Genomic DNA, 21,813 nt, shown 5'->3' on the forward strand with positions numbered 1-21,813 from the left:
CTGCGTTAGATTAATGTAAAAAAAAAAGCTGTGTCAGCATTAGTCGTTAAAAAACTGCATTAGTAGATCTCTAGAACTGATTGTCTTTATATCGTGTCACATTTTGTCACCTTTCAACCTGCTAAACCCATCCCAGTGAGTAAAACGACCCTATGGTGAAACATGGTGATGGCTGCATCATGCTGTCCCTCCTCAATGACAGGGAAGCTGGTCAGAGTTAATGGGAATGCTGGAAACTTTACAGGAAAACCTGATGTAGATATAAAAAACATGAAGGCAGTGGAATGGTGTTCTTGTGGTATCCACTAAAGCCCAAAGCTGAACCTAATCAAGAAGGGGTAGCAAAAAAGTAGATAAATTCTGCCTGTAGCAATCAGTAGCAAGAATTTTAAGATTTTTAGAGGTGCGAAGTTCTACAATAACCAGAAAATGGTTTCACAGAATAACTTAGTTAGTTTAGTTATGATGTAATCAGAACACATGTCGAAACATCACAATAGGTATAAAAAGGGTTTTTCAGACTGCAGTCTGCAGACCTTTATTATTCAGGACTGGACTGCAGGAGCCAAAGGGGCAGGGCAGAGGAAAAAAATATCAGTTATTGTTCATGTAAATATGATCTGTTAATAATAATTGCATCCGAAATGACAAAAAAGACTTAAAGAAATTAGATAAATGTTTCTGTAATTAATGCAATCTGACCTTTTCTAATGGGACTTACAGCCAGGCATCCAGACTATTGAACTGGTTTAGAAAGAAAAGGACATTTTAGGGATAGAGAGGGATTAAGATGTCAGGGTTCAGATAATATAGACGCAGGGATGAATGGAAGGGGGAAAGGGAGACAGAGAAATAAGTTTTCTTCACCTAGTTCCAATCACAGTTCCCTACCCTAAAAAACGGCTACCTTATAACCACCTCCCTCTGGTCTGCTCCATAAAAAGCACAGCCAACTGTTCTGATCCAGACTTAGACTGAAAAAAAAGAGCAAAACAAACAAACCCACAAAGACTTCTGAGAAAACAGAAACACACACTCATCCCTCTGCTCCGCAGGGTCAACATGCTGCCTCGGAGCTTTCTGCATCCACAAACACACACAGATGCTCCACTGAAAGCTTACCGGGGCCAAGCGGGTTCAAAAGCGTCCACAGAGCTTAAAAGCACTTGACACCTTTCCAACTCCAAGCTCATCTGGAACCTGTCCACGCCTGGCAAGGTCAGGGCCGCTGTTGTCAAACTCATGATTCTCACCCTGCTGTGTATTGCTCACAAGTGATTTCCAGCGCCATCTCTTTCTGTCTCTGTGAGCTTTGCTTTGTTTTTCTTCTTGCTGCTATCTTCTTTTTTCAGCATCATGGTGTCGCATTAGCTGGAATGACACGGCGCCGGCTTCAAAGGACTTCATTTACTTAGTGCTGTTATGTGTCCTTCCCTCATAAATGCTGAGTAAGGAAGTAAGCTTGCTCTCAGCCCAACGTAAGTCAACCAGATGACAATAGCCACACGGCAGATTGTTTAGCTTAAGACAGAAATCTACTCCGGCTGTGATTTAGTAATCTAGAGCATCAATAACTCAATAAAAGCATCAAATCAACAGCATCATTATAAAAAAAACTTTAAAGCTAAACTAGACATTCTCTATTGTTCATTAGTGACCGTCGACCGGAGATTCCCATTTTTTACATTAAAGATATTTAGCTCTGTTTGTTGCAGCAGAATTTAACACTGAAAAAAAAAAGATTTTACCTTTTTATACAATTACGCAAATGACCAAAATACCCGTAACACAGCCACTGCTTCCCCGAACAATAGCTTAAATTTTTTTTTTCACATTGTTTTAACATTAGCTTATTTTTGTCCCAGTATAGTAAATTCAACACTGGGCCAATCATCTCTGGGTAATAAATCAAACACAATTTAAAGCATTAAAATCAGCTCTCAAACATTTAACTCTGATATTCTTTAGTTTTTTCTTTTTTAGTTACAGTCCTGTTGGCCATTTTAGACAAAAAAAAAAATATTCTGTACTGTCACAAACCGAACGTTTGGACTTTACTAAACTCTCTTTGAACTTTCACTGCACTGTGAATTTATTGTATTATAGAGGATCCAATTGGACAGAAAGTAGACTGAGAAGAAGAAGGTCCAGAATCTAGATGAGCCACAAGGAGGAGCTTATTAAAGAGTGACAAATAGGTGAGCGGAGAGAAATGAGCTGCAGTGATAACTGGAGAAATCTGGAGAGATGATGACTTAACAAAACTAACACAAATAACACAGATACAAAAAAAACATTAATAAACGCTGCTCTACCTGAGAAATGTCAAATACCAAACATACGTGGGTAAATTCCCAATCATCTGGGTCTGGGCCACAACAAAACAGGCTTAAATCTTAGGCAACAGGACATTTAGACTGCTGAATGTTGAATAAAACTTGAAAAAAAAACAGCTGAGTGTTGGAAAAACTGTCAATCATATCTCAGTCTTATGTTTAAATTTGATCACCATGTTTACATTTTACCACTGCTGCACTTTAACAAATGGAAATGTCTTGAGAGCTGTACTGAGCGAAATTTCATTTTGTATACAACCTGCGTTTACAAAATGACAATAAAGTTTGTCTAAGTTCTACACAGTTTTTCTAAAAACGTTTCAGCACCTTGACAAAGGATCCTGGATACAGATTTTTTTCAGAAATATAGAGCAAAAGATAGGCTTTCTCAGATTTAAGCTTGTTTGTGAGTGAGTACAACCTAAACAGAGAGCTGAAGTTCAAAGGACCATAATGACACTGAGCTTTACGGATTCAGCTTTTCTGCAGCTGCAGTAAAAGATTCATTTATTTCAATCTTAAAGTTGTTTTTTTGTTTTTTTTAAATACATCTGCACCAGGGGAAAACTGAAATGTGACTGTCTCCATAAATTCTTTACTAGAATATTAGTGGTACGTTAAATGTAAAAAGCAGAACCAGGTCAAACAGACTGTTCTTGGTTTCACTGTAACGGTGGCGCTTTGAAGCTCCTCCAAGCTGAAAATGCCCATTAACAGTGTCTTCACCTGGATGGTGTCAGGTTGGTTGAAGGTTTTGGAGGAACCAAATGCAGAGAGGAAAGCTGAAGCGGTATTTTGCCGTTTTAATAAATCAAAAAATGGGAACTGGAGCAAAAATCCAAAAATAACAAATACAGAAAACAAAAATCTAGGAGACATCAGGGAAAACACACATTAGGAGCCAGGAAACGACGAGGAAGTAGCAAACAGTGACTGAAACAGGGGCTGTATAAATGGGAGACTGAACAAAGACCAGGCTAATCAGCAGACTGGGAGCAGGTGTGGACAGAGGAAACAGGAAGGGAGTGAGGGGAAGGAGACAGACACAAGAAGGTAACAGAAAACAGGAAATACATAAGAAATCAAAAAATATTCAGAAACAACTAGAATAACACAAAATGGAAATGAAATCAATAAACTAAAAAATGCAGAAAGTATAACTAAAAAACTCAAAAAGAAAACAAGTGCAGAATCATGACAGATGGTTATTTACTGTAGAAAGAGGATGATGAGGTTTTTTTTTTATTACTATCACCATTTAAAGTAATGCATTTATTAATTAAGCTGTTACCACCTGATTAATCAATCGGACCATTTTGCAGTTAAAGGGTGAAAACAATAATATCCACAACACCCAGTGTTTTTGTCTTTTGTTACACATCAGTATAAAGGGATGTTATGTGACAGAACAGCACAAAGAAATGCAGGATTGTCATGCATTTTTATAATTCTCTCCTATTATTTTAGCCAATAAAAACATATAAGGTATAACCAAATGAGGGTTTTATTTCTCCTCAGTATGTGGAGCAAAAGAGCTGTTTCACCTTTAAAAAAAATCTGCAAAAGAAAGGGGTTTGATGTTGGCTTCCAAAATGTCATGTGACAAGTTAAAAGGGTTGTTATTGTACCGCTGATGGTCTTTCCTCGTTTTTTAAAGTATTTCATCATGCATAGGAATGCAGCGTAGAGACGTGACATGCCAAAAAAAGGTTTGTTGCCTGATGGCAACGTTGTACCATAGAGAGATAACATGTCTTTAATCTCAGTCTGTGTTTTACATACATTTAGTCCTCATATAAACACTGGATAGATTCTCAAGACAAAGAGTCAAATGTGGATCATATTTTAGCTTAATTTGTAAAAGTAATGTGTATTTTTCTATAAATAAAAATGCATGGAGCAGGGATCAGTGTAAGAGCATTGATTCAGTCAGCTGACAGGCAGTGCCCAGCAACAACAGGGGGGGAAGTGGGGCTCTACATTGAAGCTACAGTTGTGTTTGAAATTTTACACACCCTTCGAATCAAAGAGAAAAAAAAATCAGCTGCCAGTAGAAAAAACAGAAATTGACAAAAGTAATAATAGATAAAAACTATAAAAAGATGGAAATCAGATAGATAGATAGATAGATAGATAGATAGATAGATAGATAGATAGATAGATAGATAGATAGATAGATAGATAGATAGATAGATAGATAGATAGATAGATAGATAGATAGATAGATAGATAGATAGATAGATAGATAGATAGATAGATAGATAGATAGATAGATAGATAGATAGATAGATAGATAGATAGATAGATAGATAGATAGATAGATTGTATCAGGCTACACGATAGGAGGATGTGTAAACTTTCAAGCACAAACTAATATGAATGGAATTACCTAAAATTCATGAGATTTAAGTCTAATATTACATATCAAAAGTTTGTTAATCGAACTGTTTAAAAGACAGTAATATCTATTGTATGAGATGGATAAAAATAATCAGACATTATATGAAACATTTTTAAAATAACCAGCCAAATTCCCAATCCCAATTAATCTGCATCAATTACTGATTTTCTTTTCAAAATGTCCTGCATACCTGGTCCCTCTCTCTTCATCTATCCGTTTTTTATTCCCAAAGTTATAAACTGACCAGAAAGGGCAGCGTCCCTCCCCTCGACTAAACGTTCTGTTTAGTTCAAAGCAGATAAACTCTTGGCCAATTGCTAATCTCTTGATTGAACACTTGAAGACAAAGGTTATCACCAAACAAATTTAGTTAAGGCAGCGAGGGGCGAAGGATCTCAGCAGCACTCGCAACTGATCTAATCAACTACACAGCTAAGTTGATTATAAAACTGTGGGTCTGAAGTGCAGATGAGGGCTGGGGAGGGGCAGAATGGTGGAGATGAGAGGAAAATCACCAGGAAGAGAGGACAGGAGGGGTGAGCGGCAATCTACAGAGGTGAAAACAGATGTATGAGAAGAGAAGAGTTGTGTCGAACAAAGCTGCTCACAACAGGCTGCAGTCAGGAACACTAACAGATTATACTTTAGGGGCAGCAGTCGCCATGAACTCCACTGCTGGTTCAAAGCAGTGTGCTGAAACAAAAGCTAAGGCTCAAGAAGGAGTAAAACTACAGAGCAGAGGAGAACACAGCTACACTCAGAGGGCTGTCGTTAAGGTCGGGTTTATAAGCAGTCCAGCATGATTCTATTGATGCCAAAGCGTGATGTGGTTTACAGCAAAAAAAACAAAAACAAAAGTGGTTTGGATTCATTTCAATAAGCTTTTAACATTTTAACATTTAGCATAACAGCCAAAATCATCACTGAACAAATAATGAAAAAAACTGAGGCAAAACTCTGAAAAGTATGGAGTGCATTTCTGTTCAGATCTCTTTACTCTAGAAGAACCTCATTAAAATGAATGAAGGCCCAGTTGTTACTGGAAAATAACTCACATAAACGTTACCTGAAACATGTACATGGCACGTTTGACAGTAAACTGCACATTTATACTTGTTATTTCTGCAGGTCAGATCCCTGGGAATGTGCCGCCACCGGAACCTCAAAATGTTGCTGTTCCTCAATTTTAGTTGTGGAAAGTAGCCAATAACTTCAAAGTGCAGTGTACTATAAAAGTAACATGTACATGTTTCAAGTAAGGTGCATGTGCGCCTTTGCAGCTGACCACAGCCATTCCAGTCAGTTAGAGCTGTTCCACTCTGTGCACTGCGGTCCATGTCTGAACATCCTAGATGCGCTGCTTTTCTGCAGCATACAGCACCATCTCCACATAAAAAGGGAGCAGAGCATGTCATTTGGGAAGGAAGTAATTTTAATCTAAAGAAAAGTGGATCCGGTGGAGTTCAGAACTAAAAGACTACATATGCTGTAAGAAAACTTTCTGTTGATGCAATTAATCAACAGCCATAATAATTATGTGTATCTGAATAAAATCTTAAAAAAAGACTCTAATCTGATCCAAGGAAAACAAGGTACAGTAAGCTGATCAGAAAGGGCAGGAAGACAAGACGGTACCGTCCAATTAACCACTTTATTTGTTTATTGACCTATTCACAGCCTATAATTACACTGCTATAGAGAGGTGCAACAGGGTACCTGACAAAAACCGTGGCACAACTTCTCCTCCAGTGGAACCCCGGCGTAGAATAGAAGATTAGAGCATAATCAGCATCATGAGGACCAATAAACACAGCATGTACTCCAGCTAAATTGGTTGGGGGCAGGTTTAACGCAGGGGTAGGTTATAAAATGAAACCCATAAAACCAATTCTCACAGAAATCTGTGCCGTTCATCATCTGAAAGAAGAAATAGCACAGGTGCAAACCTATTAAGACAGTCCTGACAAGGCGAGGATTAACCAGATAAAAGCTAGAGTCACTTTTGAGGAGCTGCAGAGATTCAAAGTTTAGGTGAGATATTCTGCCATTTATTTTTATAGAAGAACAGCTCGATAAAAACAAAAAACAAAAAAAAAAACAGCCTTTGTTAAAGGAAATTCATCATTAGCTCCATTTAAAGTTTGCTTTAGGCTGGTGGGCTCTTGTCAGAACCAATAAAAATCTTAAACACTATCTGTAAGAAAAAAAAAACTAAACATCAATCAAATATGCCATTCCTCACAGTGACATGTACTAGTTACAGCATCATACTTAAGAGGATGCTTGTCTTAAAGAGGAACAGGGAGGCTGTCTGTGAGCTGATGTGCAGATGGGTGGAGATAAATGTGGACATATAGAGGATGTAAATGTATTGATACTGGTGTGTTACAACCCTAAATATACATCCAGAGTTGCATGGAATGTTTTACGTCGAAGCGATATGTTAGACAAAGTCCAGTCAAAATATCTTGTCCGGATCTAACAGCAAGAGGATCAGCTTCCAATGATTAAATTAGCCTGAATCTAGATATGAACAACACTTTCAAGAGTTTTATTTCTAAATATTTCCCCCCACCTAATGATTATGCACTGTTTGCTGTTGTGAAAAGTCTTGGTGTTATGGGTATATTTACAAGGAGCTTTGATAAACCCAGCCAAGAGCAGGGGCTACTACAGTATTATCTTTAAGGGTCTAATATTCTTTCCGGTGTGTCCCTTCAGCTGTGTTTCCAAGCAGTATGTGTAAAAGTCACCAGTGGGAGGGTGATTTAGTCACAACAGCAACCCAACCGGCACAGAAGCTCTGACAATCTCTACAGCAAACAGATCTCAGCCAGAGCTGCTCCTGCTCCACAGACAGACATACCTGTTCTTTCTCTGACAGCCTGTTCCTCAGTATTAAACCCTCACACAATGAGCAGACATGCACAGTGGCAGGAAGGTGAAACTACTCCTGAATACAGCCCCGAGCTGTGCTCTGGAGCACGACAAAACAGGGGATAGTGTTCGTAGACTGAAACGCCACTGGGACCAATTAGACAGCGCAGAACAGCCCGCTTCAGAACCAGTTTAAAAGGCCCGCTTCTAGAAAGGATAGCTGAAGGGGTGGGATTAGGTTGTTTTTTTTTTATTGGGAGAACAAGGGGATCTTTAAGTGTAAGCTGGACAGAGGTTAGGAGTTTTGCATGTTAAGGATTACGTGGCAGCATCTGCTGCCTCTGCCAAATGTGCTGATCCAAAGCAGACTGAAACACTGATGCTGAACAACCTGAATCCGTCCTTTTCAAAGCAGCTGCGTGTGGCATTATATCACCTTAATTAATCAATGTCATGTTAATGTGTGTAAACGAATGCAAATGAGACACCTGCTGTGATTCATTGCCTGTAGACTTGAAGGTGTTTTGCGTTAGTTTTAGTTAAAGATGCTCAATTTCTGCATAAAACATTGTATTGTCCCTGCAGCACAGCCACTATTCCTCTTAACTACATTTTTTGATAAACAGGTTATAATTAGTTTAATTTTTTTTTTCAACAACAGTGTCAAAAATATTCACCAAAGGGATGAATGTCAGATTTATTTCTGGCCTTAGAGGAAGCATTTAAACCTTTTGTATATGAGGTGTGAAATAATCATAGGACAAAAACAAAAAAAAATCTGCTGGGACAACATTCATTTCCACACTGAAGTTAGCTTTAATTCCTAACCAAGAAAAAAGCCACTTGCTCTACAACACTTTGGGTTGGTTTAAATACTTTTCAGTCAGAAAATAGAGGTACAAAGTCAGCACGACAAGCGGAGGCTTTAAAGGTTCTAAACATAACCCACTGTCAAGCAAAGAAGTGGTAGTATCAAGCTGTGGGACTGTTTTGTTTCCAAAGCTACTGATGAACTGTACAAAATAAACTGAATGACAGAGAAATAACTTATCTGGGTAGAGTATGGAGTAGTTGTTTTTTTTTTTTTTGTTATTACTGTGAATATTACAAATGGAACTATGAAAAACTTTGAAATGAAAAATAGGTTTTGAGTTATAATAATAGCTGTTTTCTCGAATTTTTATTTTTTTTTAAATTAAACAGAATATATATATTTTCAAGTTTTTGTTTTTATTTTATTTCTCTTGAGTTCTCAAGAAGGGCTCTCCTCTTGAGGGAGGAAGAAAGGTGTATTTTTTTTTTTCTGCAAAGATCCTTATTCCTCACTCTAGATGAAAGCTTGACGTTAAAAACGTCGTTTCAACCAAATTTTCATTTTAAAACACAATCTGAAAGAGAGAAATGTGAAAAAATAGAATATGAAATCTGAGAAAAAAGTTTAAAAAAAGTTTGAAAAAGACACGAAAATATATAACGCAGGAAAACAGCAAAGTTATGTCTTTTTTGATTGTATTTAATTTTTATCAGAAATCGTTTATTAATTCATTTTTTAAATTTCCATGTACAACACATATTTACTTACAATACTAGGACATAATTCACTCCATGGTAAGATACCAATTTTTTTTTACTTATGTAAGAATAAGAAAAGGGTTTGAAAAAATGGCTGCTTATGTGCTGCATAATTGTTGCCTCATAACATCTGATTGAATACTTAGGGTTATATATTTTGATAGAAAGTTATGTGCAAACTCTGGTGTTTTATGGTAGAAAATTAAATACAACAAAATAAAATTATTGCAATATTAAGGCACAAGTACCACTTTTCAAAATAAATGATTTACCATAAAATTATAAAACAAAACTTTACAGTATGTAAAGCATATACAGTGAGGAATGGTTTTGGGTATTGCAGTCTAACAAAAGAAGCCAAACGACCCCCATTCCAAATGGGTGGACCCCTTCGTCCGTTCCAATTTGCATGTTTTCAAAACAAAAACAGGACTTTGATGGGCTATTGTATAAAACCTCGAACTCAATGCTATTCCTGACATTTTGAATTGAAAAAGCTTCCTGGATGGGAAGTGAAACATCTTCAAATTTGGAAACCAAGTCCAGTGGACTGTTTTTAATATTTTTTTTTTTATTTGTAATATGGTACTGATGTTTTTCCATTAGAGAGTCCCAAAAAAAGGTCTCCAGCTAAACTAAAGGTTAATTAGAAGCTCAACTTGTTCTTACCTGAGGACTTCATTGGGGTTGCCTGAGATTGGGGTTTTCTTCTCTGGAGCTCCATGGCATTCTGATTTCAGCAACGTATGAGGTCCACGGTCCATCATCATCGTGGAAGTTGCCATGGTGATGATGGCCACACCATCCCGAACACGGGCTTCCAGACCATAGTCCCACTCGTCGTAGGATACGGAGAGCAGACCTGTGTGGACAGAGCAAGGGGAAAAGAAATGTGATTCGAAGAAGCTTTGAAAAAAACAAGACCCTAAATAGAAACCATGAGTGAACCCAACTTAATTGGTTTATTGTGAAGGAACCGAGAAACCAATTTTTTTGGTTTGAATAAGGACTCAGAGAGATTAAATGCCAGACCTGTTAAATGAAAAAGAAAGTTACTTAACAGGAAGAAGCTAAATATCTCAGAAAGTGTTAGGATTCCAGTTTGTGTAGGTTGTTTTTTTGCGTTTTCCTCTCTCCACCACCAGGCGGTGCCCTGTCCTCGTTGGGCCTCCCTGCACACCTGCGGCTCGTTGGGTCATTACCAGAGGAGTACTTGAGCAGCGGGCTGTCACCACCTCGACGCCAGAGTGTTTGCCAGGATTGGGAAGACTTCCTGTATTACTGGATAAGCATGGACCTTCTACCCGTGGAAGGATTTACTGAGTCTCACTGAGCAAGAGGAAAACCTCCACATGTTCCGTTCAAGTCCAACCCTGGAAAACCAGGTGACAGTCCGCTCCTTTACTCCTCTGGGTCGAATGTATGTCTGCCTGTCCCCTCTCCAACGAGTTCCCTCTTCTCTGGATAAAACCCCCACAAACTGGATTCAAGGATAAACCAAGAAGTTTCCGGTTGTGGTTCACCAGTCCGCTGAGTTCCAGCATTGTTTCCACATAGAGTTTTAATCTCCATCTGTGTTTGCATACCTACAATAAACCTGTTAAACTTTTACCCTTAGTCTCTGAGTGGTTCTCTGCATGTGGGTCAGATCTTTAAAGCCCACTATGACAGAAAGAACTGAAGAACCCAGAATGATGTCTGCCAATGAAGGTCTTCTTTCAGTTAAGGTCAGTGCTCAGTATATCAATAAGGGATGTGCAAAGATAGCGAGGACAGTTTAAAGATGAAAACCACAGTTGACTGAAAAGAAAAGGTGTTTCTGTCACATTTGCTTTAGTGATCATAAAGCTGATCGAACCATGAATTCTACTATTCTGCAGAAAACCACGATAAAAAGCAGTCTTGGGTTATGAAGCACACAATAACCTGAAAAATATCAAAAAGTCCATCGCTGAAGGGCTCCAACAAGAGCACTTAACAAAGATTATTGAGAAACTAATTAAAAGTCTGCAGCATGACCTGAAAGGCTAGGAATACCTTTGTTATGCTGATTTAAGACACACCTGAAGAGCCATATATTTTAACTTAGATGTAAAAGACCTAATACTAGTGATCACAAACACTTGATAGCAGTTTTTGCTGCCAAGGGTGGTACAACCAGTTATTAAGCTAAGGTGCTTCCACCTGTACACAAAGGGCATGGCAGGTCTGAATAGCCTTCCTTAACAGGGGCATACAAGGTGATTTATTGTTCCCATGTGGACGTAAGACAAGAAGCAGTTCAGCTCTAAAACAAAAGGGTGGCAGCAGTAGTGGAAATTCTTAACTAATTTAACTTTTTTAATTCTTAGTATACAGAATTAACAAGGAAAGGACAGGAAAAATACATCAATATACCAACATTAAAGATGACAAATGTAGAGTTTATACACTCTTCTGAACTAGTTTTTGTTTGTTTTGGGGGAGAAAAGAGAGGTATGTGTTTCAGTGAATCATTCAGAAATCTCATATCTGATTACAGATATATAACAAAAAAAGCCATTTAACGTATGTATTTAAGTATGCATATATTAATTATATACAGAGCCTTCATTGATTAAAGGCATAGAGGAGGTTTTTTCAGGAAATGTAAGAAATGCCCAATTCTCTTTCTGAGTGATTGCCCATATGCAAGATCACAATACACTCTTATGCGCCATTGTGCAAAAGAATCTCCTAGATATACTTTGGACTCATTGCTTTCTTCTGGAGACTGCCTCGTGCAACTCAGCCTTTTTAAACGTATGCAGGGAGTGAAGTGTAGCTACAACGAATAGCTGAAGCTGCGCAGTAGGAGCACACATCGGTGTTAGGTCCATGTCACAGAAATTGGCAAGTGGAACAATCAATAGATAAGATGATCGACTCAGAACTCAAAGCCTAAAAATTATTTTCCACTATACCTTTAATCAGACATCATGTGTAAATATGTTTATTAGCAAGGTCTAATCTGTCGTCAGTGATTTATTTAAGGTAAATTGATGTTGTGCTCATTTATGTACAGTGTGATTAATGTAGACCGACCCTGAATTGGTTCTATATGATTTCAGCCACCCTCTGTCTCTGCTCACCATCCATATGGAAATTGTTTGGCTATGCCCCTATTCCTTAGTAAAGTAAATCATTATCTGGTTTAAAAAGTTGTTTGACTCATTTTATTGAGACAAAAAAAAACAAAAAAAACAGAAGAAATCTTTCAGGGGGAAATACATGCAGTAAATGTGTCATTGCAACAAAAAAAGGTCTTACAGAAAGGAGAGGCATTTCTTTCATTCAAGACAGGAAACTGGGTATAGATTTATGATTCAGGGAGGCTTCAGAGTGGATAAATACCAGTCACATTCTGCCTGGCTGAGTGTCTATCACCTTTCTTAGTTTGTCCATCTGTCTGTTTATATCTTTGTCTGTGTCTGCTGGCCTTTGTACTGTCTTCTGCCTGTCCTTTTGCCTTGTCTAAATCCTAGTTTCAAATCTTTATAAAACACGTGTTTGTATTTATGTTTCTTTTGTGTGTTGATTTTTTTTTTTTATTGGCCAGCTGTCTCAGAGATCTCTGCAGGTTCTCATGGGAAAACCTGGCTAACTATTGCCAGGAAGCCTGATATTCTCCTTTATACCATTTTGTAAACAGATGTTTAAACCATTCAACATAAATATTTAAAGCTCTAGATAATGATTTATCATACAACTTTGCCATTTTCATACAGCTTGTTTCAACAAAACTCACCAGCTCACAGCTAATAATTCGCTTTTGGCCAGTATTTTGTTTTGATACAATAATAATCTAAAAATAAAAACAAAAAAGAATGATAAATGTTGATATATTTGGAAAATCTCCCAGTTATGTATCTGATCAACTGCTGTCATTTTGTATTCAAATCTATTTTGTGATTTTCATCCATAGTGTAATTAACCAATGACAAATCATCCCCATTAATTGATGAGACACAGTGTGTGCAGCCTGGTGCACAATGTTTATCTCCTTTTAATGACAAGCTGGTGTCATGATTTGATTGTGTTTGGATCTAATCACTCTTCTCCAGCCTGACTTACAACAACTCTAATTCTACCAGGAATCATTTTAGAATATGGTGTTGGAGCAGCTTGGGCGGTGATATTTGTAGAACCATTTCTGAATTAAAACCAGTCACAGGAAAGAGGTTCCCAAAGTGGGGATACAGTTAAATGTATGAATTAAGTAATTAAGTTTTCATTTTCAAAGAACAAATTTATAAAAAAAAAAAGACACAAACATATATATATTTATTAATAAATATAACATGAGGTAAATGTATTTTGAAGCGGTCACCAGTCTGATGCATTGTTATTTTGTGGTAAATTCTTAAAATCGTGGACTTTTAAGACATAAAACATACATTTCCTTCAATTAAAACAATTTTATTATGTATCTAAAGTCAGCATCCAACTGGAGAGTGAGCTTATGACTTAAGTCTTTTGCAGCCTCTAAAAGTTTCCTTATTGTCAGATCCATCATCCTATTAGCTCTAACCAGGTTCCCACAGCATGATGCTGCCACAGCTGCCATCTTTCATGTATGGAGATGCATTTTCATGCTGGTGTGCAAAGTTAGTTCTTAGAGTAGAGTAAGAAGTTCAATCTTGGTTTTATATCACCTGAGGACTGTCTAGAATATATCTGCTGTGTTGCCGAAAGGGCCAGTAATAAACTGTTAGCAGGAGGCTGTTATGCCTCACACACGGAAAACGATCTGCCCCATACAGTGTCTGCAGCAGACACTTTACTGTATGGCTGACTTTCAACAAAAGATTTCATCCAGCCATTCTTCCATAAATGGTTAATTTATGAAGTGCAACACTAAGAGAATTGCTGTCAAAAGTTCATTCCCACCTGAGCTATGGATCCCTGCAGCTTCCCAGTGCTGTTTGCTCACTAAAGTCTTAGAAAAATAATTTGACATCTTTGCAGTTCGGCTGATTTTATTCACTGATACTGTATGAAACTGCATTTTACAAACTGCATACTAAGTAGGGGAGATCTCTTGGCAGTTGCTAGTACTGAATCTTATTTGGAGGTTTCAGAGATACAAATACATAACTCTACTTTTTTATTTATTAAAAGTGTATTTTAATTTGTAAAAGTGACATGTGTCATGTTTCCCTCTGTGCTGGTATATCACATATACACTATATTGCCAAAAGTATTTGCTCACCTGCCTTGACTCACATATGAGCTTAAGTGACATCCCGTTCCTAATCCATAGGGTTCAATATGACGTCGGTCCACCCTTTGCAGCTAGAACAGCTTCAACTCTTCTGGGAAGGCTGTCCACAAGGTTTAGGAGTGTGTTTATGGGAATTTTTGACCATTCTTCCAGAAGCGCATTTGTGAGGTTGCACACTGATGTTGGACGAGAAGGCCTGGCTCTCAGTCTCCGCTCTAATTCATCCCAAAGGTGTTCTATCGGGTTGAGGTCAGGACTCTGTGCAGGCCAGTCAAGTTCATCCACACCAGACTCTGTCATCCATGTCTTTATGGACCTTGCTTTGTGCACTGGTGCACAGTCATGTTGGAAGAGGAAGGGGCCAGCTCCAAACTGTTCCCACAAAGTTGGGAGCATGGAATTGTCCAAAATGTCTTGGGATGCTGAAGCATTCAGAGTTCCTTTCACTGGAACTAAGGGGCCAAGCCCAGCTCCTGAAAAACAACCCCACACCATAATCCCCCCTCCACCAAACTTTACACTTGGCACAATGCAGTCAGACAAGTACCGTTCTCCTGGCAACCGCCAAACCCAGACCCGTCCATCAGATTGCCAGATGGAGAAGCGCGATTCGTCACTCCAGAGAACGCGTCTCCACTGCTCTAGAGTCCAGTGGCGGCGTGCTTTACACCACCGCATCCGACGCTTTGCATTGCACTTGGTGATGTATGGCTTGGATGCAGCTGCTCGACCATGGAAACCCATTCCATGAAGCTCTCTGCGCACTGTTCTTGAGCTAATCTGAAGGCCACATGAAGTTTGGAGGTCTGTAGTGATTGACTCTGCAGAAAGTTGGCGACCTCTTCGCACTATGCGCGTCAGCATCCGCTGACCCCGCTCCGTCAGTTTACGTGGCCTACCACTTTGTGGCTGAGTTGCTGTCGTTCCCAAACACTTCCATTTTCTTATAATACAGCTGACAGTTGACTGTGGAATATTTAGGAGCGAGGAAATTTCACGACTGGATTTGTTGCACAGGTGGCATCCTATCACAGTTCCACGCTGGAATTCACTGAGCTCCTGAGAGCGACCCATTCTTTCACAAATGTTTGTAAAAACAGTCTGCATGCCTAGGTGCTTGAATTTATACACCTGTGGCCATGGAAGTGATTGGAACACCTGATTCCAATAATTTGGATGGGTGAGCAAATACTTTTGGCAATATAGTGTATTTACAGTAAACTGCATTGAATTTCAGGGTGATATTGTCACAAAAACCAAAAAGAGCTGAAAGAATATACTTTTAGCTACTTGTTATCAAAAAAATAACTGAAACCACCCTCTGCTTAGGTTCACAACTGAACTCAAAGTGTCGTAAATAGAAAAAGATTTTCATCTTGCCTGTTATTGATAGCATTGTATCAGCACCACTCTATAAATCTATTAGGGTTATCAGAGTTTCATAGCTGTGCATCTTGAACATTAAAATTCTGCAAATAGGAGGTGATGCACCATTCAGAGGGATCTATTCTTGTAGCACATTGGATCCCTCCAGTAGCGACAACTGAAACATTTAGGCCTGAAGCAGGATGCCAGATAAGACAGGCGGCTGCTGTAAAGCAAATACTTTACATCAAACCTTTAAATACGAATTCAGTTTTTGAAGAACTCGTAAACTCCAGTACAAGCTCATAAAATCTGCAGGATGTCCTTTTCAGTATGTTACAGTCTTATGGATTAGAGACACAGGTTGAGTCCTCCTGCCAGTTTTCCTTGCTGTCCATTTCTCTGTCTTTCATTTACTCTGTCCCTCTCTGCGTCTTTCATTTGATCTGCATCGATCTGACAGTGTATGACTACATGTCAGCCAGTCCGCTAGCATGTCAGTGGGCATAAATAGACAGGCGGACTGGCAACCTGCCGTCCTCACGGGGCCTCGGCACTGACAGCTCCGGCCCTTCAGGACCACATCTAGAAATCACACAGTCTTGACACTTTCTTCATGCTCTCTTCTATATTGTTCCTTTTTTACAAACGTCACTTCTGGTTTCTTATGGGAACGATTCCTATCTTGAAAGCAGTGGGGATGTATGTAAGTGTAAGTGATGCATGCTCTGAGGTGTTTTCCTAGGCATCATGGGAACATGCTGCCTGATGCGTATGGATTCATACCTCTCTCAGGACATGTGTAAATGTCAAAACACAGTCAAATGAATAAGTGACGTTTACACTGAATTGCGCTTCCGCTTCTGTGAGGCCTTTTACCAGAAAGAAGCTGGTGCTGATTAATAATATTGTCTTCCTGTAATATGCTCCGATACAGAGTATGCAAGCAAACAATTTAAACACCATCATTACCAGCTATTGACATTACTAGTAAGGATGTGCAAAAAGCCTTAAAAATATTCCTCTTTTATTGCTGCATGATGACACCCTATTGAAAACATTTACTAAGATCCAATCTTTAATTTGCTGACATTTCTGTTAAAATCCACCATAAGAAGAAGAAATTGCAAAAAAGGTGTTGTTTTACAAAACCAGTATTAACAACAACTAAAGGCTTTTTTTAACAGTTATCTTTAAAAATGTAAATACATAATTATAGTGATTAAAACCTTTTCTAACTTCACCGTTAGTTAGTAATTATTGTATCTTTTCTGTTTCCTTGGAGTATAATTAGGCATAATGTAATGGTCTATATCCCTTAGCCACTGAGAAAGATCAGGAAACAAGTATTTTAACTAAGGCAGATGTGTGTTAATCTTCATGAAACTGGAAGATGTGTCCCTAAATCTGCAGATGTCTACAGACAGAACAATTATAGTCATTACAGTCAAATTGTATTACAATAATTTCATCAATTAAAAAGTTTCCTTTTTCATAACAGAATTATATTTTACGTTTTTTAGTAAGAGCAAAATTAGAGTGGTGATCATCAATACTCATCGGAAAGTCTGTCTCACAAAGCTCAGACTTTTTTCTCTTCTTTAGTGGTCACTTTCCTGTTAAAAATATTTATGATTGTTTTTAACAACAAAGTGTTTGAATGGAACTGAACTGAATTTGTTGTGTATTGTTTGTTTAAAAAAATATAAGCAGAAACGTATACAAATTAAGTTATTTTTATGGGGAAATGCAGGAGGAGTTTAAAGATAAGCTACATTAGCATAACTAGCATCTCTTGCAGCTTTGAAGATCTGGTTTATTTTTGGGTTCTTGGAATAAACATTTCTTATTTTTTTCAGCTACATGTAGTAAGATTTAGTAAACTAAATAAAACCAAAAGTAATATTAATTACATTTAATATGAAAAACCAAGTCTGTCTATCCATCACATCCATCCATCCATCCATCCATCCATCCATCCAACCATCCATCCATCCATCCATCCATCCATCCATCCATCCATCCATCCATCCATCCATCCATCCATCCATCCATCCATCCATCCATCCATCCATCCATCCATCCATCCATCCATCCATCCATCACAGTCCTGTTTTTGCACTGTTGGAGGAAGCTGGAGTACCCAGAACATGCAAACTGTGTATAATGTAATATTTTTATGAAGCTGAATTATCTCAGCATTGGCTTGTTCACAAACACATGAGAATCCATCTTGTCCAACGTAAAGCGTTCAAGACCAACCCAAAATGGGTAGCAGTATTATGGCTTTATTTCTCCAAACAGATGGGAGCAGTCCAAGACTGATAACGAACAAAACCTGGGTGCTAGTCTAAAGGTTTGTTCACACCGAAGGTGTTCTCGGCATCAAAGCATCAGCTTTACATGCAAAGTCTACAGCGAATGGTGTTAAGCAGCTTAGAGAGGTCCTGGTGCATATCCGAGTATCCTGGCGTCCAAGCGTCCGAGCTTCCCACCGTTTGATGACAGATGGAGTTCAAAAATCAGAACTTTTGCAGCTTGACGCAGAGCATCATCCAATCAGAAAAGCTGATCCAGGAAGGTTTTTTGGGAGACACACACTGCATGCAAACTGTTATCGTTTCTGAAGGACTGTGTGCGTATGAAAAATAAAGCTCCAAAGGTTTAAAAAAAAAAAAAAAAAGAAAACTGGGAGAATGGATTGTTATATAGAAGAAAAAGTGAGTGAGCTCTGATCATTATCATTGCATTAAACCATTCTTCATAAACTATGACGAAACAGTTTGTAAATTAACAACAAATGTTACAACGTGCTGATGAAAATGATTTGATTGTATATTCTGGTATTTGCAGTTTTCCCATAAACCTCCAAAACACCTTTCATTCACTTCAAGCCGCTACAAACGGCAGCAGGAAATCCCAGACAGGCTGGTGACAGGTTAACCAGCAGTTAACAATGTTCAAAGTTAGCATCTAAAAGACTGTTTTACAGTGTTTTTATACAAAATCTGGATCAAAATTATTAAATTAAAATCTAAAATTATTTAAATAATAAAATTTTAAGTACAATGTTAAATGTGTCCTTAAGAGATATGAAAGAGGATTCTATTTTATTTTAATTTATTTTTATCTATTTATATTTTTTATTTAGAAACTCAACAGCTGATTCATCAGCTGATCAGTTTTTTATTTATTTCTTTTTATCAGCTGATCAGTTATCAAACCCTAACTTTAAACTTCTGTACACAGGTGTCAATGTGATTAGGTATTCATTCCTGCAGAGTGACTAGACCACACAAGAGAACCTACAAACAGAGGTGGAATACAAAATGCAAAGAGAATGCTGGTATGAATGAGGATTGTGGAGAATAAGTCAGAAACTAAAAAAAAAGAAGTTAAATAAAAAATAACAGAAACACAACAAATTAAAGAAAATGAAAGTGCACATTTGACAATGTGCTGGATCCCAAGAGCACAACTTAGTGAAGGCATCATTGAAATTGCCCCTGAGATTGGAAGGCACTTCATCACACACAGAGCAAATTATTAAGTGTACCAAGAAAGCAAATTACCCCCACAGCTAGCATGCACCTTTTGTTGAACTCTGAACCATAACTCATCAGTTGCATGCTATGCCACAGTGTCTATTCTCCCCATGCTTGTTTAGAGCTTGGTGCACTTGAATGCCCCTAAAGGCATCATGTAGATTCTCTAATACCAGGTTATGAGGAGAGATAAAAGCTTACTGAATAATATCAAAGGCCAAAAGTGTTTATGCTTTGATTACAGTAGAACTTGTAACCCCTTGAACGGGACTCTTTTTTCCGTGGACATGAGTTTTTCTAGACGTCAGCAAGTCTTTCATTCTCCTAAACATTGATCTCAAAGTGTTTTATAACAGCTATTAACTAACAAACTACAAAGCTGTCGCAATTTTTAAAGACCTTTCACATAAACAGATTTATTATTCGTTAGTGTTGCATGACTGACTGAAGGATGAAGTGTATTTGGTATTAATCTTTCAGGTTTTAGCTTAAATTTCCCCACCTCAAGTTGGAAAATTTAACAAAAGTTCAAAGGCCTCTCACCAAACCAGACCTAAAGCTTTCAATATGTTCGCCTTACATAAAAAGTAGACGTTTTATAACACAGCTGATAAATGGTTTCAGATAAATCTCATAAAGGGTTTCTGATTCAAACTTTCACAGTTAGTAAATTGGTAGCCAAAATGTTTAAAAATACTAAAGAAAAAAAATGCATCACTTGCACTGTTAGCAACTTGCATTGCTAACAGTAACTAGTTTGCTCTGTATTTGCTCCTGGATTGATGTTGTGCATTCCATCAGGTCTAATGTGTTTGGATCTACTATACAAACAATAAGGAATTTATGCATCTCTTCTAAATACCACTGAAGCCACCCAAGTGTTACTCAAGTAGTACATTAGCAAGGTTTGAGCACCATGGCTCTAACAAGGACTTTAAGATTGCCTTAAGTTTTAAGATAACTTTAAAGGTATTGTGGAGAATTTTGGCAAATTTTTTAAAAGACCCGCCCTCTCTACTTAAAAAAAAATGCACATGCACCTCAGTGGCGGCTGGTGAAAAATATTTTTGGTGGGGCTGATATAGCCTAGTGTATGTCTCCAACTAATCCGGAATAAGAATTCAAATAAACAATTGGACAATACATACAATTTAACAGTAATGATTTAATTTACTATATAATAACAGTAACAGTGATGATTTGGGTCACTGTGACGGGGTTCTTTGGCCTCCAAGAATCCAGTCTCAGTCGGGTTACCGGTGTTGGTGATTTATTGAGCTCAAAAACTCAAAACAGGGTGCAAAAGAAACTAAACATGTACAAGATACTCTGGGCCTCAGCCTCCCTCCAGTTACCAGCAATGTAACAAAGAAACAGAAAACAAAAATTGCCGCTTTTCTTCCCACAGCCCTCATTAAATAGTTTAAGCCCCTCACATCAGGCTCTCTTATTTCTGATTTCTTCTCATTAATCAGTTTTGTCCATATATTACCTCCACAAACAATTGATGTACAAAAACAAATAATTTTTACAACTTAATTCTTTTACACAGATTCATTGACTTATTCAATTACACTAAACTGGGTTTGAACCCAGCAAAGACGCAGCCAGACTGAAGATGACAAGTCCCCGTAGCATAAACACGTACACACACACACACACACACGGCTAACCCCACTGAAATATTAAGTGTGCACCCTCAATATGCCAGCAGGTAACCAGGAACAGCTTGTGTGTTTTAAGTTCATGGAGCTACTGGTCTCAGCGCGAGTGTATTGGTCCTCACAAACACAGTATAACAGGAATGTGTGTGTGGCGCGCAAAGTTAGAGAGGTTGTTTTAAGCGACGAGGTGGATTCATCACAGTCACAATAACCATGACAGGAAATGTTCATATCCTACAACAGGGATGTTCTTCTGGCAAACGGGTAGATAAATAAGGATCTCACCGAATTTGGTGGAAGCTGCATCTCGGTCGTTACATTCGCCATCTTCCCTCTAATGGGCCTTTCAGACAGGCTGCGACGACCGCACTGCTGCGCTGTGAAACCCATTCTTTTCAATGGCTTGCGCCGCGCCAGGGCGGTTTATCGCTGCGTCGAGCAAAGCGCAAGCACAGCGCAGCGCAGCGCTTCGCGAGCTCGCGCGCAGGCCAGGTCAAACTTTGACCGCGGCGCGCCGTGACGAATGCACGCGTGGCCAATAGAAACCATCGGCTGGAAAGACCAGGAAGCAAAATGGAGGAAAAGCTTATACTGTGTGTGTCTGAATTCCCCGAACTATATGACACAAGTTTGCAATTTCTTTCACAAGCGGGAACTCCCCAAGCTGCTCTCTGGACCTGAGTGTTTCGTGCACCCACAGCCTCCACTTCTTGCTGCTCTTTTTCTTCGAACTAGCAGGGCTAGTGCTAGCGCTTGCTTCTTAGCACGGGTCAGATACATATTTGCTGCTGACCAAAAGCTGGAACAACAA

At 38.4% G+C, this 21,813-nt stretch overlaps 1 protein-coding gene across 1 annotated transcript in view; it reads right to left on the reverse strand.

The window, feature by feature from the left end:
* Positions 1 to 21,813, reverse strand: part of LOC119775732 (glutamate receptor ionotropic, NMDA 2B) — a 217,217-nt gene that overhangs the window by 71,996 nt on the left and 123,408 nt on the right. Inside the window, exon 7 of the mRNA XM_038273807.1 lies at positions 9,856 to 10,048. Within this exon, the coding sequence (XP_038129735.1) occupies positions 9,856 to 10,048 (193 nt within the window). The remainder of the gene's footprint in view (positions 1 to 9,855; positions 10,049 to 21,813) is intronic.

This window comes from Cyprinodon tularosa, unplaced genomic scaffold, assembly GCF_016077235.1.
Source record: "Cyprinodon tularosa strain WSP-4 unplaced genomic scaffold, ASM1607723v1 ctg89, whole genome shotgun sequence".
Taxonomy (NCBI): domain Eukaryota; kingdom Metazoa; phylum Chordata; class Actinopteri; order Cyprinodontiformes; family Cyprinodontidae; genus Cyprinodon; species Cyprinodon tularosa.